The 23,609-nt window shown below is 28.8% G+C and overlaps 1 protein-coding gene across 1 annotated transcript; it reads left to right on the top strand.

Moving 5' to 3' along the window:
- Positions 1–4,458: 4,458 nt before the first annotated feature.
- Positions 4,459–16,877, top strand: LOC113372811 (cytohesin-1). The gene is made up of 7 exons (XM_026613150.1): positions 4,459–5,355; positions 7,338–7,437; positions 7,516–7,647; positions 10,630–10,991; positions 13,078–13,308; positions 15,500–15,601; positions 16,263–16,877. Exons 1-7 carry the CDS (start codon positions 4,642–4,644, stop codon positions 16,413–16,415), a joined length of 1,794 nt encoding a protein of 597 aa, XP_026468935.1. The 5' UTR covers positions 4,459–4,641; the 3' UTR covers positions 16,416–16,877.
- The last annotated feature ends 6,732 nt before the right edge of the window (positions 16,878–23,609 follow it).

Below are 23,609 nucleotides of genomic sequence, written 5' to 3'. Positions count from 1 at the left end.
AATTACTACAATATTTGTAAACAATACTTCAATGGGTGTAAAATTACTACAATGTTTGTAAAAATACTACAATGGGTGTAAAATTACTACAATGTTTGTAAACAATACTACAATGGGTGTAAAATTATTACAATGTTCGTAAAAATACTACAATGGGTGTAAAATTACTACAATGTTTGTAGACAATACTACAATGGGTGTAAAATTATTACAATGTTTGCAAAAATACTACAATGAGAGTAAAATTACTACAATGTTTGTAAACAATACTACAATGGGTGTAAAATTACTACAATGGGTGTAAAAATACTACAATGGGTGTAAAATTACTACAATGTTTGCAAAAATACTACAATGGGTGTAAAATTACTACAATGGGTGTAAAATTACTACAATGTTTTACAATGTTTGTAAACAATACTACAATGGGTGTAAAATTACTACAATGTTTGCAAAAATACTACAATGGGAGTAAAATTACTACAATGTTTGTAAACAATACTGCAATGGGTGTAAAAATACTACAATGGGAGTAAAATTACTACAATGTTTGTAAACAATACTACAATGGGAGTAAAATTACTACAATGTTTGTAAACAATACTACAATGGGTGTAAAATTACTACAATGGGTGTAAAATTACTACAATGTTTGTAAACAATACTACAATGGGTGTAAAATTACTACAATGTTTGCAAAAATACTACAATGGGAGTAAAATTACTACAATGTTTGTAAACAATACTACAATGGGTGTAAAAATACTACAATGGGAGTAAAATTACTACAATGTTTGTAAACAATACTACAATGGGTGTAAAATTACTACAATGGGTGTAAAATTACTACAATGGGTGTAAAATTACTACAATGTTTGCAAAAATACTACAATGGGTGTAAAATTACTACAATGGGTGTAAAATTACTACAATGTTTTACAATGTTTGTAAACAATACTACAATGGGTGTAAAATTACTACAATGTTTGCAAAAATACTACAATGGGAGTAAAATTACTACAATGGGTGTAAAATTACTACAATATTTGTAAACAATACTACAATGGGTGTAAAAATACTACAATGGGTGTAAAATTGATATGTGGAACCAAAAGGTGAAAGGATAATGCATGCAATTTTCTTTAAACAATTAAATATTTCCGACAATGTCATCCAACAATTTAATTTTCCATAGAGTCGTCTTCCTGATTTTTTCGTAATTCCTTAAATTTTGTTTTCCATAATTCTAAAGATATTAGTTCCATAATTTCCATTTCAAAATCATCAACATTCATCCACTCAAAAATTGAAAAATCAAACGGTATTATTGATGGATCTATGAAATTTGGTTTTATGAGGAAGGAAAATTTAGGCACATAAGCTTTAAAGTCTTTGCATCTGGAAAATTCATCTTTAAGTGCTTCAATGTAGATTGAATTACATTAGCGAGCTACATTAGATAAGTAATTATATTTCAACATTTTTTCTTATTTAAAAATCACTTTGTCTCGATATATTTGCGATTGCCCTGATTATTTTGTAGAGTGCCATGCAGAACGCCGTCGCGTGCCAAGCCTGGCACGCGTGCCGTAGGTTGCCGATGCCTGGTCTAACACACATTCTGCTGTAGAAGTTCAGTTCAGTTGTGGCGGTGATGGTCGTTTTCTAGAGACGATTTTAGTTCACACAAATTGTAGTAGTAGGACAGCAGAACACGAATTAATGCGGAAGATGAATACACGAAGACGACACGTTATGCAATATCCTCGTTTCTATTGTGTCTGGTTGATACTAGAAGATACACACAAACACACACATGTACATGGTCTGTTCAAAAAGTACCCGGAATTACTAATAATTAAATTTCGCGGGTCTGGAGTGTCTGATTGTCAAATTTTTTTTTTATTGTGTTGGTATACATGCCCCTAAAGTATGATGAAATTTTCAGCTATATTCACTGTTTACTTTGTCTGTGGTAGTCGCTAAGGTTCGACGTGTTTTTCTGAGCTCGGCGATTTTTACAATGGAAGAATTGAAAAAGTCAAAGAATTTGTATTAAATTTTGCGTAAAAAATGAAATAAAGTGTTGCAAGGTGCAAAAATTCACCAGATATGGCTCCGTGTGACTTTTTCCTATTCCCAAAGTTAAAGAGACCCATGAAAGGACGGCGGTTTTCCTCGATTGAAGAAAATCGCCGAGAGTGCTCAAGGACATATCAAAAAGTGAATATCAAGGGTGCTTCGAAAATTGGAAAAAACGCTGGCATAAGTGTATTATATCTGGGGGGGACTACTTTGAAGGGGACCACATTAATGTAGACGAATAAATAAATATTTTTTTGAAAAAACGAAAATTACGAAAACTTTTTGAACAGACCTCGTATGTACATTAGGGTGGTCCTTAATATGGACATTTTCGAATTTCCTTGCTCCCAAAGACTCAAACGGATCCAAATTGATAAAAAAACAATTCTCTGAAAGTTTTAGCTCTAAATATTGTCTTTTAGATGGAGCGCAATTCAATCAAACTTCGTAAGGAAATAGCATGGAAAACATTTTGATAATTAAAAACGCATTTTTTTATGTATAACTTAGCGACAAATGAATTAAAAGTGAAGTAAATTTGTGTCATTTTTTGTTAAAAATTCGACACTGCAAAATTTTTGAAAACTTTCATGCTATTTACATGCATAACTTTGATTGAATTTCGCTCTATCTAAATGACAATATTAAGAGCTAAAACTTTCAGAAAATTGTTCTTTATCAATTTGGAACCCTTTGAGCCCTTGGGAGCAAAGAAATTCTAAAATGTCCATATTAAGGACCACTCTAATGTACATATATACTATATGATAGATTTCCAATAGTTTGCATCTTTTAATAACCTTTATTGACTTCATTAAGAATACTTATCATTATTAAAAATTATTTGCATTTTAATGACTTTTTTACTAAATCAAGTATTTCATACATTAATTTTTGCCTAGAAACTACTTCAATAAAATTCTTCGAAACTCATTCAGAATGTGATTTTAGTATTTGGGTAATTAATATAATGGATTATAGCATGTTAAAGTTACTAGATTGTAATACAAACGGTGTGTCCCATGGTCGCTTTTAGAATTTATAGAATTTTAAGCAAATATAAATATTTATTTATTTATTTATTTTAAATATATAGCCCACAGATTTCTTCCAAGAGGTCTCAAAAATAAAACTATTATACAAATATAAAAATAACTAGATATAAAATTGTTTCAGATATCTTGAACGATCTAGCTAGGTGTTTATTTAAAAATAAATTCTGTTTTTATAAATTTATTTGGGGAAATTGTTACTAAAGTTTTAGTTGAATAACTAAATTTAGTTGTATACTAATTATTAGTATTAAAATTTTAGTTGAAATCTAATATTTCACTTTTTTTTATGTTTTTGGCTTACAAACATGAATTTTAAGCGATTTTATGCTCAAAGAAAAAGCAAACAATATTTTTACTATATTTTTTTTACAAGTTGTTAATTAATGTTAGGAGAATTTTACAAAAATAAATATTATACATAGTCATATAGATTTAATTCTGAAAGGTGATGAAGTGAGGTCACGTGACCAGACTTATGATTTCAGCCTTCCAAATAATCTGAAGGAAAAAATATGTATATATACTATAAATTCAGAATAATGTCGCAGTTGTACAAACTACGGAAATGTTAAACCGTTTTGTTTTACACGAAATAGCGATTATCTAAAAAAATATTTACAACTTATTTTTTATATTCTTGAATTATTTAAAAATAGTTAAAATCGAGGATAAGCATTGGTCATACTGAAGAGGAGTCTATAAAGACTCTGGAAAATTTCAAGTAAATCGGTCCAGTAAAAGTTGGGAAACCGTGGGTATCATAAGGAAACAGAGGAGCAGGATTGTCGTTAATATAATTAAAATTTAGAGAAATAATCTTGTACACATGTTCTTGAATAAGGGATCGTTCAAGTATTACGTAAGCAGATTTATTACAATTATTTACCCCCCCCCCATCCCCCTTGTCAGCAAAAGTAAGCAAAGCTCTTACCCCCTACCATGCTTACGTAAACATTCTGCAATTAATGTAAAAAAATAAAAATACTACCTATGACGTAATCATCATCCAGACTCCCCTGCCCCCCATATCAACCCAAAATAAGCAAATCAACAACCCCCCGCCCCCTATAGTGCTTACGTAATACTTGAACGGCCCCTAAACTTTAAAGATATTATAATATTATTAAACTTTGAAAATATTATAAAAACGAAATCGATTTGCTAAAAATTCTAGACCAGACTACACCCTTAAGTCAGAAATAATTTGTTCTTGTTTCTAAAATTGTGAATTAAACATAAAACTCCATATAATAAATTAAGATCTAATGTTGAAAGTGTTTAAAAAGTACAATTTTTACTAAATCTTTATTTTATTCAGGTTCTAACATAAACATTCCATTTTCTATATAAACTGTGAATTACTACATAAACTGTTGTGAAACTATCACTGCCCAGTTAAAACTTTTAATTATTGAGTGAGTTTTTAGTGCATTTTGAAACATAACTTCATCGATCAATTACAATCGACCAGCGTCGACTATTCCCCTCGAATTCTGACAAGATGCAAGATGGCCCCCTCAAGGGGCCGTCGGAGACCCCGCCGCGCTGGGGCGGCTTCGACAAGTTCCAGAAATTCAAAAACACCAAATCGAAAAGTTGCGACTACGCCGAACTGGACTACATCGACGAGAACACGGAAAACGGATTTAGCACTAATAATTTGGTTGACAGGTGTCAGTTGCCGTTGCCGAATGGTCTGACAGGTGTCAGGACGACTAGGCAGGTCGTTTCGGTCAGGGTGACCGGCAGGAGAGAGGTCAGGACGACTGTCACGACCAGGGTAATGAGGACGACCGAGGTTAGAGGAAATATTAGTGATAGAACGAATTGTGCTGGCATTGATTCCTGTGATAATACTGTTAATGATCAAAATGCCGCACATGTACAAGATGGCGTCGCGGCGCAAAATGGCGCTGCGTTACAAAATGGCGGTCCTTTACCAAATGGCGGTCCGTTACCCAATGGTGATCCTCTATCCACTGTGACTATTAGGAGTAATAAGAATCCGAAAGTGAGAACTGATTTGAAATTAAATGATGCTAGTTTAATGAATAAATTCGATTTTAAATCGAGTGCCAGTCCGACGATGGTGGTCAATGCAGGATGGTTTTCGTCGTTGAAAAGGACGAAAAAAAATAGGAATAAAAATTCGGAAATGGACAATGTTAAGGCGACGAGCAAGTCGGCTTGGGACTTGAGCAGCATGAAAAATATGGTACTTGGGAAAATATTGGTTAATTTTTAATTATAACTTTACTAATATGTTATAACTAAAAAAACGATGCTTTTTCAAATGAAACATATGTATAAATTTTATGAAATGAATCTCATGATATATAATTATAATTTTCATATATTTTTTTGCTTACACAAAATTCAATTACCATCATTTCTTTTTGTTATAATTTAATTCCCATTTTAATTTAATACTTAATGAATTGAATTTATTAACGAATAAATGCTTAGTGTAAGCAAATGAGTAAATAAATACAATAACATTCTTAAATATACAAATAAATAAATACAATAACATTCTTATATATAAATAAATAAATACATTAACATAGTATTTTAATTGATGAATGAATGATTAAATAAATAAACAAGTGATTTATTAAATATATACACACAATTATATTAATTAATTAATAAAATAAAACAAATAAATGAAATTTTTAATGAATATATAAACAATCCAATAAATAAACAAACGAGTAAATAAATAGATATATAAATAAACCATAAATAGAATTGTTTTAATTATTTAATAAATAAATAAATAAATAGTTTGATAAATAATTCAATTAATGATTATATAAATATTATAAATACTATAAAAAATAATTTAGTAAGTAAGTGAAAAAGTCAACTAACATTAATAAATAAACAAATAAATTGATACATAAATAAATTAAAATAAAATAAATAAACAAACAAGTCTGTTGATAAATAAATTAATCAATCAATTAATTTATAAATAATGAAATTTGTGAATAAATTAAATAATAAATATATAAATAAAATCATTTTTATTTTATTTATATAAAATAAAATATTTTTGAATAATGTTATAAATAATTGAATAAGTATATGAATAAAAACACTTAAGTAGATAATTAAACTAATGAATAAATTCAGCAAATAATTAAATAGTAAAATAAATAAACTAATAAATAAATAAATGATAGATAAATAAAAGAACAAATAAATAAATGCAGAAATAAGTCAATAATTTGATGAATAAATGAAACAATTGATTTATAAATAAATCAATAACTAAATTTATGAATAATTATATTAGTGAATAATGAATATTTTTTTATAAATGCTAAAATGAAAAAATGTAAAAAAATAATTCAAATTTTAAATAATTATTTATGAATAAATAAAATTGTGAAGAAATATGATTTCATAAATGTTGTATAAATAAATAAATAACTTAATTTGTGAATAATTGAATGATAAGTATCAATATGTGAATAAGTGAATAATAAGTATAAGTATAAACGTTTTAAATAAAAATAATCCTAAATTAATAAATAAGTCAATTTATAAATAACTAAATTTATGAATAAATTAAATAGTGTACAAATGTCATTTTATAAATGTTGTAGGATTTATTCAGTTATAAAATATATAAACAATTGTTAATTTAAATAAATAATTAATTATTTAAACGACTATATAAATCTATTGATAGATAAATAAATCTACAAGTTAAATAGAGTAAATAAATAAACATACTAATATTACAATAATAGTTGTATCATTAGATTTAAAAAAATTTAAAATTTAAATAAACGATGTACAAATTAATGAATAAACTAGTGAATTAATAAATCAATAAATAAATAGACTACTTAAATCAGTAAATAGATAAATCAATAAATTGATTAAATATTCCAATTTTTTAACTTAACTTTCACTTGCATATTGTAACTTTTAAATTTAATATTTTAATAAATATTTCAAATTTTGATTTTGAATATATTCTAAATTTAATTTATTTATTAATTTACTAATTAAAATATTTTGTATTTATTTTTATTTAAATTTGCTGTATGAATTTCTAAAACAGATTTATTTACAACACTTATTTTTCCTCCGCCTTTATTTATCACCATTTGTAATTTATAATATAATTTAATTTTTTCATATAATTTTGTACTAATTAATAATTAATTCATTTTATTTTAGCAACTTAAAGATGAATTGGGCGAAGTCGTCACCGAGATGGAATCTTTGGACACTCTGGAAGATGGCAAACACACCAACAGGGCGAAACAGATGTCCATCGGTAAATAGATAGATAGATACTTCATAATTATTTATATTTTATTGGTTTTTATTTATATTTATGTATTTACTTGTTTAGGTAGGAAAAAGTTCAACATGGACCCGAAGAAGGGCATCGAGTACTTGTACCAGCACGAACTTCTGCAGAGGACCGCCGAGGAGGTCGCCCAATTTCTGTACAAGGGCGAAGGGCTCAATAAAACGGCCATAGGTAAATGGAATCTATTTTTATAATATATTCAGTACACTCATTTTGTTTTTGTATGAAGAAAAAAGAATTTGTAAGAGTGTATATATACTAGCTGGCCCGGCAAACGTTGTTTTGCTAAGTAAGGTATATCCTAACAATTTCTAGAGAATCAAAAATATTAATACTTTAAGTGTATAAGGATGTGTGTTGTTTGAATGCTATATACAATGAGGTATTATAAAAACAGTAAACCTCATTAGTTTGTCTATATTTTGTCAATACAATCAAACTGGAAGTTTTTACGCTTTCTATAGAAAACATGGTATAAACCAATCCAAGTTTTTTTTTTGGTCTTTCGACTTATTGATTACGTTTCAAGTTTTTCATATTCCTTTGGATTCTGTATTTTGTGTATAATTGTAAATAATACTACTGAGCTTATACAAAATTTTTAAATTTCTGCGAGGAGAGATAGAAAATGAATTAAGTATTTCTTCTTTGACCTGCTTTTTGAAAAGTTTCAGGTAACATTCCATGAATTAAAGTAAATTTAATAAAAAGTATATATGTAGAGCAGGACGAGGCACAAAGGTCCAATTTGACTTTGAGCAAATATAAATTATATTATAAAAACCAAACCAATTATATCACAACTAATAACACATTTCAAACGAACAATTATCTGACTATGTTCAGTAAAACTATCAGTTACTTCATCATTGTAGAAATGTGCTTTTTTGATGTCTCTCAAAAATTTATCTAGATCTTTTTACCCTATAGGCGGGGTAACTTGAAACGGCCACGTGGCAAACAGGTCTAAAGTCTTATTTTAATTTTAAAGGATTTTACAAAATGATTACATTTTTAACTAATGTTAAAAAAAACTACCAACGGTAGAAAATACTTTTATTATGGATTTTCAAAGATTACCGTTTATCTCTCCCCATTTCAAAGATTATCGTTTATCTCCCGATAGCAAAGTCATAAGAATCAAGGTTATAGCTGGTTATACACCTTTTTCCCTCTACTTTCAAATATTGTTGTTAAACAATGCTTAACTTTGCTGGTTTTTGACACATCGGTGGTAGATTTTTTCAACCCCGAACCTTCATATATTACTATCTATTCTTCGATAAATTCTGAGAAATTATAACTGGAAAAATGTTATTCGACAAAATGTCCTTTTGATCGACACCAAATTTAGGTTCTGAATTTAAATAACAAATAAAAAATAATATAACCTAGAAAATGTTTCATAAACACCCATGAGTATTTAATTATACATATGAGATCTTTCAGAGCACCGTGTTTGAGAAAAATATTCCAAAAAGTGCATTTTCATATTAACATTTAAAAAAAGTTGATATTTTGAGTTTCTAGTAACACTTGCGATCCGTTTAATAACGTGTTTGTGTATAAATAAAACTACGAACAAAATTACTTACTACAATTTAATCGTAATATTCACGTAAAACATCTTATTAAAGGTAATTGAACATAATCTGTCAAAAACGTTTGACATTTGACGTATTAGCCATCGTCCATTGTTTTATTTAATTTATGCTTCTACAAAAAATTTCAAAATAAAAATGTAAAGTTTCTACACGATTTTGAAATAATCACACATTTCCGACAACCTACTGATTAGCACGAATTTTTCAAGACTAAAACTGGCCAAATCGGTTTAGCCGTTTTCGAGTTTTACCGAATCATTTGATCGAGAGCTCCATTTTTATATATAAGATATATATAAAAATAATTGTTCTAAAATATCGATGTAAGATGTAGAAGACGACCATAAGTAAATTAAGACAGATGAAGTCGTCAATCATAATTTATATGGCGATAAAACTTGTTACAAGTTCAATAACAAATTTATTGATCTCTTGTTTATATAAGAGGTGCGTTACAAAAATGACGTGAACACCTATAATAGATTATCCTTTTTCTTTGGTTCAAGTACATACATAGCATACCTAATAAATTCTATGTATATATTAATATTTGAATAAATATTTTATTAACTTCCCGTAGGGCAAGTTATAGTAATCGCAAAAAAATCGAAAATGAAAATTTTTGCATTTCTCGACGTTTCAAAGGTTTCTGAATATTTTGGCACACCTTAGAAAAATGGACGTATGTGTTTGTGTGTGTGTGTGTGTGTGTGTGCGTGTGTGCGTGTGTGTATGTATGTGCGGATACAAATTTTCGTCGACGATTTCGGGAACACCGATTAACCGATTTGAATAATTCAAAAAACGTATTGATAAGGAGACGTGCTGATTAGTTTTTGGCGAAGGCAGGTCTAGCCGTTCCGAAGATACGGGGCAAAAAGTGCCAAAAACGGTAATTCAGTTTTACGAGAACGGAGCGTCCGATTTGAATAATTCAAAAAACATTTTACTTGTATTGACAAGGTGAAGAACCGATCAAATTTTCATAAAGGCAGGTCTAGCAGTTTCGGAGATCTAATGAAAAAAGTAAAATAAAATGCCATTTGGCGGTCAAAAATGATCATTAGACATATGCACATCAAATTATCAGATATTTTATAGAGATTTTAACAATAAGTATAATTTTGGTTTACATTCCTATGGGTTCCGTACCAATGTTTACGCGTTAGACGTCGACGCGGCGCTTACGCGGTTTGATATTTCGTCTTTATGCAGTTAAAGCAGTACGATTGCTTTGAAAAAAAGTTTAGATCTTTCAAAATATGTCAAAATAAAGAAAACATTTTTTTTTCAAAAAAAAAAAATTAAAGAAAATTTTTTTTTTCAAAAAAAAGTAAATTTTTGTCAAATTTATAGTTTCTCAAAAATCTAATTTTTTCGAAGTAAATTTTTTTTAAAAATGTTAATCGTTTTTAAAAAGATAATAATTTTTGGTACGGGAAGTTCGAGCAATTTGCCTTAAGGCACGATGCCTTAATTGCCTTAAGACAGAATTCTACTTACAGCTAGTTTATTATTATTTGGACTGTAATATTTCTCTTCCCCCCAGGTGATTACCTCGGCGAGAAGAACGACTTCAACGAGGCCGTCCTCCGGTGCTTCGTCGACCTGCACGACTTCACCAATCTGATCCTGGTGCAGGCGCTGCGCCAGTTCCTGTGGAGCTTCCGCCTGCCGGGAGAGGCTCAGAAAATAGACCGAATGATGGAGTGCTTCGCCCAGCGTTACTGCCAACTCAATCCGGACATCTTCACCAACACCGATACTTGTTACGTCTTGAGCTTCGCCATCATAATGCTGAATACGTCCCTGCACAACCCGAGTGTAAGGGACAAACCAGGTCCGGAGCAGTTCATATCGATGAACAGGGGGATAAACAATGGCGGTGATTTGCCGCACGACCTTTTAATGGTAATAATGATAGTAGATCGATTGATAGTAATTAATTAATTTATTTATTTATTTATTGCAATTTGCTCTCATTAAGTCATTATTTATAATCACTTATCGATGGATTTTTTATTGGTTTATTTGTTTGATCAAATATTTTTTATTACAATATTCATTTATTATAATTTTTATAATATTGCAATTATTTTGTGTGATTAATTTATTTGTTCGCTATTCACTAGTTGGGCCGAAAATCGAAAATGAACATATTTGCATTTCTCGACGTTTTGAAGGTTTCTGAACATTTTACTGGCATACCTCAGAAAAAATGGATGTGTGTATGTGTGTGTGTGTTTTGTATGTCCGCATTTTTTCGTCCACGTTTTCGGGCGCACGGATCAACCGATTTGAATGGTTCAAAAAACATTCGATTCCTATTGATAGGGAAAAGAGCTGATTAGTTTTTGGCAAAGGCAGGTCCAGCCGCTACGGAGATACGGAGCAAAGAGTGCAGAAAATAGAAATCGAGTTTTTGAGAGAACGGAGCATCCGATTTGAATGATCTAAAAAACATTCAATTTATAATGATTGGGAGAAGGGGTTATTAGTTTTTCGCAAAGGCAGGCCCAGCCATTTCGGAGATACAGAGCTAAATGTATAAAAAATGGCAGTTTTTGAGTGAACTAAGCGTCCCATTTGAATGATCTAAAAAACTGCTTTCTGCTTGTATTGACAAAACAATTGCTTTTGAGGATTAAAAATTATTACATCTTTTTTTATTTTCTATAAAATATTTTTGTAATTTTGGATTAAAAATTCAAAAAAAATACCCGGGCTAAGCACAGTCTAAGCGCCACTCTGGTACAAATATTTACCCAAGCTAAGCACAGTATAAGTGAAAATATCGCACAGAATTATTTGCAAATGCGTTTAGACTGTGACTATACGGGAGCACTTTTTCAATTTTGTGCGAATTAGGCGACTATTTTTTTTTTTGAAATTGAATTCGAAATGACATGACGATTGTTAATGCTCTGGAAATGATTTGATTTATTTATGATTTACATTTGATTTGCTCAGATATAACAAGATGGCAAAAATAATGAAAGTTACAGTATTTGTAATAATATATTTGAAAACGTTTAAAATTCCTTGAATATTTTATTACGGTACCGGAAGTTCCAGCAATTTGCCTTAAGGCATGTTCCATACATCACTAGTTTTTTATTACAATATTCATTTATTATAATTTTTATAATATTGCAATTTGTTTGTATAATTAATTTATTTGTTCACTAATTTATATATTTTGTTTAGTTTATATATTTATTACAATATTCACTAGTTGAGTAAATTATATATCCAATTATTTGTTTTATTAGTTCATTTATTTATTAATTTAATCAATTATTTATATATATAATTATTTAATTATTTATATATATAATTGATTTATTACAATATTTATGCTTTAGTTTTTCTATTTATTTATTAGCTTGATTTTTATTCAATTGCTTTTTTTTCTATTTATTTATTTGTTTCTTTATTTGTTTGTTACTTAATTCGTTTTTTCATTCAAGTTTATTTATATATTTATTTTTTTTAATTTTAATCATTTCTGGATTTATTGATTTGTTTATCTATTTATTGATTTATTCATTTTATTCAAATATTTATTCATTTATTTATTTACACGTTAATTCAAATTATAAATTATTTACTAGTCGTTTGGATTTCCTACTAATTGCATTTCTCGATTTACCCATATTTATTTTTTATAATTCATATTTTATTACAGTATTTACCAAATTATACATTCAATTTATTTCTTTTAATTAATTTATCAATTTGTTTACTCGACTGTTTATTAATTTATTATTTATTTACTTAAATACAAGTTAAATAAATTGTTTTCATATTTAATTTATACCTTGTATTCAATATAGTTTTAAAAGTAGAGAGAATCTAGATTTTATTATATAAATATTAATCGAGTATTTTTTATGTAGAGTTGTTGTGAAAAATGAGTTATATATTTATTGTTTAATACATTAGAGATTATTAATTCATTATAATATTAATTTTTATTATTTTATCTATTTCCCAGTCTTTATACGAATCGATCAAGACCGAGCCCTTCAAGATCCCCGAGGATGATGGCAACGACCTGATGCACACGTTTTTCAACCCCGACAAGGAGGGTTGGCTGTGGAAGCAGGGCGGAAGGTACAAGTCGTGGAAGAGGCGCTGGTTCATATTGAACGACAACTGTCTCTATTATTTCGAATACACCACTGATAAGGAGCCGAGGGGGATTATTCCACTGGAAAACATATCGGTAGGAAATAGACAGATTTACGCTACAAATATGTGTATATACATTTATATATATATATATATATATATATATATATATATATATATATATCACGGACACCTTTGAACCAGTCTCAAGATCAACTTACATTTTTTATATTTATCATCACTTGTGCATTATGTTAAATGTTTTTAGATTACTGAATGATGACACACATCAAGTGTCGAAACGTATAATTGAATAAATAATTTTGTATTTAATCTTTTTTAATTCGACTGTTGGGCTGCTAAAAAATTTACAAATATGTATCAACGTCGACGAAACTTTCAACATATTACTCCTAGGCCTTCAAAGGATCAAGTTTGTTCTCCACAACAAGCTTTCAACATATATATATATATATATATATATATATATATATATATATATATATTTAAAGCATATATATATGCTGTTAATATTTAAAGACAATTAGTCCAGTCATTTGGTCGTTTTGCCGGTACAGTACTCCGGGAATTCTGAAAATTGGTAATCTTATAGATTTCGAGGTGCTCTTTACGAAAATCAACTTTGCCACCTCAAATTTGAACGGCAAGTTGCCGCCATGGCGTCAAAAAACAGCTTTTTTAAAATATCTCCTTTCTGGCTGATTCTACGATAAAAGTATCTATGTACGAATTAAACAAGATAAAATTTCCTACAATTCTTTAGAAAACCGTTTTTTTGTAAAATTGATAGTTTGAGAGTACGGCCGCCTCAAAGTCTTTGCTGCTCTTGCCGTATTATCAAATCTCTCCATATACGACAGCACTTTGAACTTGACCACATTCTCTCTAATAAATAAATATTTTCAATGTTAAATTAAGTGAATAAGATCAGAAAATAAAATAATTCAAATATTTTTGTCTTTTGCTGATTTTTCAACATAGCTTCAATAGCAAAGTAGCTATAAACAAAATTAAACTAGAGAAAGCTTTCTATAATTTTTTCAATATATTTAATTTTGTTAAACGAATTATTTTGTATCTAAACATTCGATTCGTATTGATGAGGAGACGTGCTGATTAGTTTTTGGCGAAGGCAGGTCTAGCCGTTCCGAAGATACGGGGCAAAAAGTGCCGAAAACGGTAACTCAGTTTTTAAGAGAACGGAGCGTCCGATTTAAATAATTCAAAAAACATTTCACTTGTATTGACAAGATGAAGAATCGATAAAATTTTCATAAAGGTAGGTCTAGCGATTTCGGAGATATGGAGGAAAAAGTAAAAAAATTAGCTATTTGGCGGTCAAAAATGATCATTAGACATATGCACATCAAATTATCAGATATTTTATAGAGATTTTAACAATAAGTATACATTTTGTTAACATTCCTATAAATTCCGTACCAATGCTTATGCGTTAGACAGCGACGCGGCGCTTACGCGCTTTATATTTTGTCCCTATGCAGTTAAAGCAGTACGATTGCTTTGAAAAAAAAGTTCAGATCTTCAACAATATGTCAAAAGAAAAAAATTAAAAAAAAAATTTTTTTTTTAAATTTTTTTTTCAAAAAAAAGAAATTTTTTGTCCATATATATAGTTTCTCAAAAATCTTATTTTTTCAAAGTACATTTTTTTCAAAAATGTTAATTGTTTTTAAAAAATTAATAATTTTTGGTACGGCAAGTTCCAGCAATTTGCCTTAAGGCACGATGCCGCCTTAAGACAGAATTCCACTTACAGCTAGTTAGCGTTTTGGTTTGACGTTGAGTTCTGGGACACCCTCTAAAATATGCAGATAAACTAAATGAACAGAAAAATATTAGGGATGTATTATGTTAATAATTTTAGATCAATTTTTTTAATAATTTCACATTTAATTTTACAAACTTAAAAATGATTGTTTAAACTGAAGTAATATCTTTGTTTGAGAACAACTTATTTTTTAAAAGATACTGAAGATCATTTCCATAAATAATTAAGTATATTTAATTAAAATTTAATACTTTGTATTTCAACAATGATTTTATTAGGCATCGATATGTTTTGTACACTTTTTTATTTTTGTATATAATTTCATGACATACTTAATCTAACTTGGAGCTAATTTGCTCCAGATACAGTTTTAAAATTCTAGATTTGTGAATTATATATATATATATATATATATATATATACATTTATGAATATTTTTATTTATATTTTTATTAATGTATCTTATTCAATTTAGGTTCGAGAAATCCAAGACAGACAGAAACCTCACTGTTTTGAGCTGTACGCCTGTGGCGGTGCTGATTTTATAAAAGCTTGCAAGACTGACTCCGAAGGAAAGGTAATTACAAGAAGAATTACTTATTATTAAAGAGAAACCTTCTAATGAGACTGTCAGGAAGGTTGGGTTAATAGAAACAGGGAAAGCGAGAACATGCAGATTGTCTATAAATGTTGTAAATTATTTAAGTTGTTATATAAGTATAAGTTTGTAGATTGTTTCAAAAGGTTGTAGATTGTCTGAAAGGGTTGTATAAGGTCTGCATGTGTTGTAAGTTGACTGTAAATGTTGTGAATTATCTGAAAGTTTTGTAGATTGTTTATAAATGCTGTAACTGTTTGTAAATATCATAAATTGTCTGCACATGCTCTGGATTGTGCTGAAAGTGTTATAAATTATTTCAAAATATTGTAAATTATCTAAAAATGGCGTTAATTGTCTGAACAAATTCTAGATTTGTCTAAAAATGTTATAAATTGTCTACTAATCAATTTCCAAGCAATTTTTGCAAGAACTATTCAAAATATAAAACTAAAACATTTGGTATTTTAATAATGTATCATAATTTCATTATAAATATTATAGACATTCCAAAAATGCTTATAAAATATCATTAAACAATTTGAGTTCATTAAAAATATCAATTTATATTTTGATTTACCTCACAATATTATTTTTTGCTTTATTATAAACAATTTCTAACTATTTCCATCTACTTCAGGTTGTCGAAGGCAAACACACCGTGTATAGAATGTCTGCAGCAACTGCTGAGGAAAAGGACAAGTGGATCCGTTGTGTCCGGCAAAGTATATCCCACAATCCATTCTACGACATGCTGGCACAGAGGAAAAAGAAAGCTCAGCATCACGGATAGAAAGATTTAATTTAATACAATAAGAAGAATCTTTAAGAAGTAGTAATGGATTGAAGTGGTTATTTCTTCTTAAGTAAGCTGGCCTACTGGGGATATATTTTATGTAACAGTATTTCTTGAGCTTTTAATATTGTTTTAACATTGTTTGTCGTTTGTTTTCCATTAAATATTGAAATATCTGATATTTCAATGTTTAATGCTTACGTGGGTACCTGTTTATATTAGTTAAGTCTTAAGAAACAATGTCCAGCAGTTGGTTTCTATATTTTTTTAAATATTCTATTTTTATTTCATTTGTCCTTTTCGTTTGTTGTATAAATATATGTATAAACAAGTTTCAATGTTTAATTTAAGTGATGGGAAGAGTAAAAAAATCTACTGTGATTTTTTTTGTATATATTTATATAAAATATTGCCACTATAGCTAGTGGTTGTTGTAAGTTATAATATTATAATAATTATTATTAGCTTTTTATGTATTAGTCAATATTTGTTGTGTAAATATTGTATTTTGAACCTATTATATATATATATATATATATATATATATATATATATATATATATATACAGAATAGATTCATTTGCTTAGTAAAATTTTGAGTTTTGTTCTGGCACGATTAGATGAGATTTGAATTGCATTACATATCTTTCCACTTTACATATTTAAGTCTCTGTTTTGTTACCAATGAGTATTCTAATAATTACTAATATTATTAAATTAATATTATCATTACCAATTCATAATGCTAGACATGATTAATTTAAATTATTCATTATCCTCTTATAATTATTTTTATCAATTCAAATCACATCAGATAAGGTCCATGAACAGACACTGTGTACATCTCATTGTATTATACAATTCTTAGTCTTAAGTTTATTAATATGTTAATATATTTTCAGCAAGTTTTATAATTTAGATATTTTGGAACTTGTTAATTTATAAAGATACCTATATGTGTACATGATATTAATAAATTTATATGAAATGTATTCGAAAATTGACAGTTGTTTTATTATATATTTATTATTGTGTATCTTAGATTGAGCGAAACAGATTACATGTATTGAATGTGTATTACAATATTTTCAATATCCAATATCTGATTCATTTGAAATATAAAACATATTATTTATATATAAATAGAAGTATATATATATATATATATATATATATATATATATATTTGTAGAGTTTCGAACAAGAATCCAAAAATAATACAAAATAAAAACAAGAAAAGTTTTTTAAAAAAACAATTTCTTTATTTAATTATTTGTTTATTGTCGACGTTTCGGAACTAGGTACGTTCCATCTTCAGGACATCTGACGTACCTAGTTCCGAAACGTCGACAATAAACAAATAATTAAATAAAGAAATTGTTTTTTTAAAAAACTTTTCTTGTTTTTATTTTGTATTATTTTTGGATTCTTGTTCGAAACTCTACAAAATATACACAAATCCAAGACTCTACCATTCAATATATATATATATATATATATATATATATATATATATATGATTTAGTAGTTAATTTTGATTTGAATATATGAGTTTCTGAGGGCGATACATCAAACAAAGAAAGCCAAAGATTTATAAAATATCTTTATTTCCAAACGTTTCGACATTCAATTTAATGTCACATCAGTGGATATTACGTTGGTTAGTTACATATAGAGAAGTGTACACAGCACTAGAGATTGGCACTAACATTATACAACTAACTGTCAGCACTATGCATTTTTTATATAATTTTTTTGTATGATGTAAACAGAAAAATGATAGTTTTATTAACAAAAATTAAGTAGAATTATGTAATTTCTGCCACGACTTCTGTACTTTGCTAGTACCGAGGCATATATCCATATGCTCGGTACTAGCAAGTACAGAAGTCGTGGCAGAAATTACATAATTCTACTTACATTTTTGTCAATAAAACTATCATTTTTCTGTTTAATCATACAAAAAATTATATAAAAAATGCATAGTGCTGACAAGTTAGTGTAAAATGTTAGTGCCAAATCTCTAGTGCTGTGTACACTTCTCTATATGTAACTAACCAAGTAATATCCACTGATGATGACATTAAATTGATGTCGAAACTTTTGGAAATAAAGATTATTTTATAAATTTGGCTTTTCTTGTTTGATGTATCGCCCTCAAGAAACTCATATATATATATATATATATATATATATATATCCATGGATAGATATCTACGGATTTTCATATACACTTCTCATATACATAAACACCTCTATAATTATATGAGCGATATATAAATTCCTATAAGAATCTCATAGTCCACATGAGTCCTTTATAAATTTGACTTTAAACGCCTGGCTGTATATGCAACCCAACATACTCCATATATACACGATATATAATTATAAGGAACGTGGCCATGTATATATATAAATCTCTTATAAATTTGTATGGACGATATATAAATGTGGACTGGGTTGAGAACGAGATATACGCGTTGTGCATGTGTGGTGCATTGAATATGTATGTAGTGGTGAAATCATGAATACGTGTGTAGTTTAGGGAGTCCATCGCCAGTTATATATCAGTATATAGAGAGATAGTTGCGAGCACGGACGACTCCTTGTCAATTTGAAGGTGACTGTACCAATTTTGTTAGGGAGTCCATCCACTGCCCAATAAATATATGAATATTTAAATAGTTAGGAGGATTTTATTGTTGACAATCAATAATTAATTTGACAATTTAGATTGATTAATTATTAATTTAAAACAATTAACTTTATTTATTTCAAATAGTTGATACTATAATAAATAGAATTTTTATGAGCCAACATAAAGAATATATATATGTAGATACATATATATATATATATATATATATATATATATATATATATATATATATATATATATATTGGAGTATCGATGTATATATATACGCCTCTTTAATTATATAAGCGATATATAAATTCCTATGAGATTCTATGAGCGATATATAAATTCCAATAAGATTCTCATAGCCCACGTTAGTTCCGCTCAAAGCCACCGAGTTTAGAGTAGCGCTAGCGTCTATGCCGTCGTAGGGAAAGAGATATACGCATTGTGTATGTGTGAGTGCATTTAATATGTATGTAGTGGTGGATTCAAGAATACGTGTGCAGTTTAGGGACTCCATCGCCAGTTATATATCAGTATATAGAAAGGTAATTGCGAGCACAGACAACTCCTTGTGAATTTGTAGGTGACTGTACTACTTTTATTAGGGAGTCCATACACTGCCTAATAAACACATTATTTAAATTTAAAAAATATGACATTACTGAAAAAGATTAATATACATAGACTGTTTTTAAGTCTTTATAAAATACAAATTAAATTATATTAGATATACAAAATATAAATGAAACATTTTTATGCATTTTAATTTATTTATTTATTTAAATCAGCATAATATCAGTTTACATAATATTAAATATTAAATATATAAAATTTAATACATAATATAACAATAATAATAATTTTAGGTCTAATTTTTATAAGTTCAAACATATTCAATTAAATTATATATTGTATGAAAATCAATTTTGACAATTTAATTATTATATTCATAAGCTATTTGTTCAATGATTGCTAATTGTATATGTAATTGCCATTCTAATTACTATAAAAGAGAACATTAGGGTTTGAACAACCCCAAATACACGTGAAATTTTTAAATCATCATTTTGGGGTGTTCTGAGCAAAAAACGGACAAAATTCTCCCCCCTGGAACCCCGCTTGAAATCCGTACATTCCTGAAGAATCGTATGCCATCATTTTGCAACCCCTCCGGCAACTTTTACATTTTCCAGTATTTTTTCACCCCCACATTTGCCAGAAATCCATTCTCAGTGTCCTCCCATATAGTCGACGGCCATTTTGCATCTCGGTAGCCGAAACGGCTAAAGGACTTCACTAATATCATCGAGTCCATGTGATCCAGTTCGAATCCCAATCCTCGTGGTAGTTCCAGTTATCTAGTTGTTTATGAGTTGCTCATAGTAGATCCATTGTTCTTCTGTTGACTGGAATGGAGCTGTAAGAAAATAACCGATGAGTTGTGGTTAGAAAATTAATAAAATATCAAAGACAAAATAGAAGTCGTTATGAGAACTCAAACACATGTTTTGTGTAACAACTGAGTGGACAAGGTCGTTTAGTAGCATTTGTTAGATGATGCACTCTGTAGTTCGAATCTCCTAAACGGTAAAAAAGAGAATAATAATTATTTTTCATAAAGTTCAGTACCTCAAACTAGACAAAAGACTTTTCCATTAAATTTTTTACGCTTAAGATAGGAATAGCCGAGGTCGTTAAGTAGCAACAGCGATTATCCAGTTCGATGGTGCTGTAGTTCGAATCTTCAAATAATAGATAAAAACTAGTTGCATTAGAATGTGTAGAACAGTGCAAGTTCGAGACGTAATAACGATATTCAATTTTCAAAAATCTTTAAATCCTCGTAATAGACAAAAGGCATTTACATTAAAAATAGTTATTATCAAACGACTAAATAGCCAAGAGCGTTTAGTGGTCGTCGTGGTAGTTGGATGTGCGTAGGATCGATCCCAGAAGAAGTAAATCTATGTAGATGAAAAATAACTGATGTAAAGTTTTTCAAAATGATCAAATGTTAGTTCAAAGAAATAAATTCAGATGGCGGATTGATTAAATTTAAATAACTAGAGTGGAGCGCCTGATGCAAAGGTCTTCGCAAAATACTTGGAGCTGTCAACCTTCAACAGTCCTTCCTGAATTAGACAAAAGCGTTTCCAAAAAAATATAAGTTTCTTAATAATCGGATAGCCGAGAGCGTTTAGTCGTCGACATCACGTTGACTGGCTAAAGGTCTCTCGGATCGATTCCCAAAGACTCAGGTAGAAAATTCGAAATCCTAGTTTTTCGAAATCGGCAAATATTAGTTCAAAATATTAAATTCAGGTGACGCATTTCGACCTTGACACTTAGAATATTTCTGAAAAACAAAAACTCAAAGTTCGCACTTGACTGTAATAGAAATATATGAAGAGAGAATGATAAAAGGTAGTGGAAGAACTGGGGAAAGAGAAGGGTAGACAAGGGTGATGAATAAGAGAGATGTGTATGATACATATTCTTTATTCAAATTCAATATTAATACAATATAGGAATAAAAATAACTTTTATCATCAGTAACACAAATAGCCGAGTGGTTTAAGGGACCGCATACTCGGTGAAGTCACTCTGGAGGCAGGCACAAGGTAAGACGGATCGAGTCCGGCTGAAGGCGACGACAAGGAACTCTGAAGCAGAAAAAATGGAGCAGTGCTGGTGGATGGCTGTTGGCGAGCGCAAAGGGTCCTGAAACGAACACACAAAGTGATGGTCAACCTGAGGTCCATGATGCGAGAGGTCACACGCAGAGAGACACATCGCGGAAAATGCATGCCGAACCCAAAAATCTACCCAAAAACCACAACATGCGAAAAAAACACCAAAAAAGGAAAAAAAATGTGAAAAAAAAGGGAAAAAAAGGGAAAAAGAAGGAGGAGGAAGGGGAGGGGAAGGATCTAAAAAAAAACCCCTTAAGTCCCAGATCAATTTTTCTCTTTTCTGTTCAGCGTTGAAACTTTTTTATGTTTTTTAGTGTTCCCTCACACCAATTCCCAAAGCCAACACTCGAATGAAATAAAGTCCACATTGAAATTTTCACAACGAGAAAAAATTACTGAGACTCAGTTAAAATATTTAACTTTGCCTCAATAAAATTTTCTCGTTGTGAAATATTCAATGTGAGCCTCATTCATTCGAATGTTGGCTTTGGGATGATATAGCATGCAAAAATAACTCGTCTGTCTTAATCGAAAAGGTTTCACAAAATTTTGGACTTAGAAAAAAATTATCTGAAAGTACTTACAAAAAAAAATTATTCGAAAGAATTATAATCAGAAAATTTGGACTTAGAAAAGAAAAATATTCGAATGAATTTTCAATCGATGAAATGAAATGATATTAACTGAATCAAAATTGTTTATACGACTTGATAAAACAAGTGAAACCTTTACAATTAATCGAGACACAAACAAATACAGTTGACTTGAATAATATACAAATTATTAGAAAAAGCCATAAAAGAAATTAAATAAAAGTTGTAAAATGAAATAATAAAAAAAATTCAAAATGAACATTTAAAATTTCAAAACTATTTAAAGCTGATTGTTGTCCTTTAGAAATTGATTTAAATAAATTTTACAACTTGAATCGAATAATAAACTTGTACACAAAATTATGTTTTGTCTAATCATTCAAGTCAACTCTTCGAAACTTTAATCAAACTACATCATCATTGATTACACGTCTTGATCAAAATTGTTTTTAGCGATGAAATAATAAAAAGCTATATTTAGCAATGTAGCAGTATCATCACATAAATTGAAATCAAAATTACTAAATTACAATGAAAGACTTATAAAAGTTGCATTTAATTAACAGTTTGGAAATTCGTAAGTATTTTGATCAAAACCAACAATCGTGTTGCCATCAATGAGAATGTGCATGCAGTCAATATCGCTACAGGGAAAACATGACTCTTGATAATAGAAATGTAATTCTAGAATTCTTTACTGTGAAATAATGAACAACATCCACAAAGTGTAGAAAAATGAAAAAAATTGTAATAAAATAATTTTTCATTTATAAAATAGAAAAATTCTTGCTAACGTGAGATATATTTGCTGTTGAAATGCAATCTGATATACCGACTCTTCAGAACTAGAACTGTATGTAGTATGTAGAACTGTACCATTAATTTAGGAGTTCCTCAAGGGTGTATGCTAGGACCCCTTCTTTATATCCTATACCCAAATGATATTCAAACAAAACATTCGCTGAAGATGATGCAGTCATCAGGATAGCAAATTAACAACAATATATCTCAGCATTCTATGAGTGGCTCAACAAATAAATAAAACCAAATCAGTCATTGAATTACAATATTAACTCACAGAAATTAATTTACAATAACAACTCACAGAAACCTTTCCTTATAGTCTTCAATAATAATAATTCTATTTATGAAATTATAGTAAAAAACAAATTAATTTCAATTAATACATAAAAGAAGTACAAACTATTGCATTATACTGATTTAAATAATTTGTAATATTGTTGCTAAAAAGGTGAATCAA

The sequence above is a fragment of the Ctenocephalides felis genome, unplaced genomic scaffold (genome assembly GCF_003426905.1).
Source record: "Ctenocephalides felis isolate EL2017-DRISC unplaced genomic scaffold, ASM342690v1 CF-g0.4_SCAFFOLD_01604, whole genome shotgun sequence".
Lineage (NCBI taxonomy): Eukaryota > Metazoa > Arthropoda > Insecta > Siphonaptera > Pulicidae > Ctenocephalides > Ctenocephalides felis.
The sequence above is the reverse complement of the archived record's forward strand: the minus strand, read 5'-3'. Positions and strand labels throughout refer to the sequence as shown.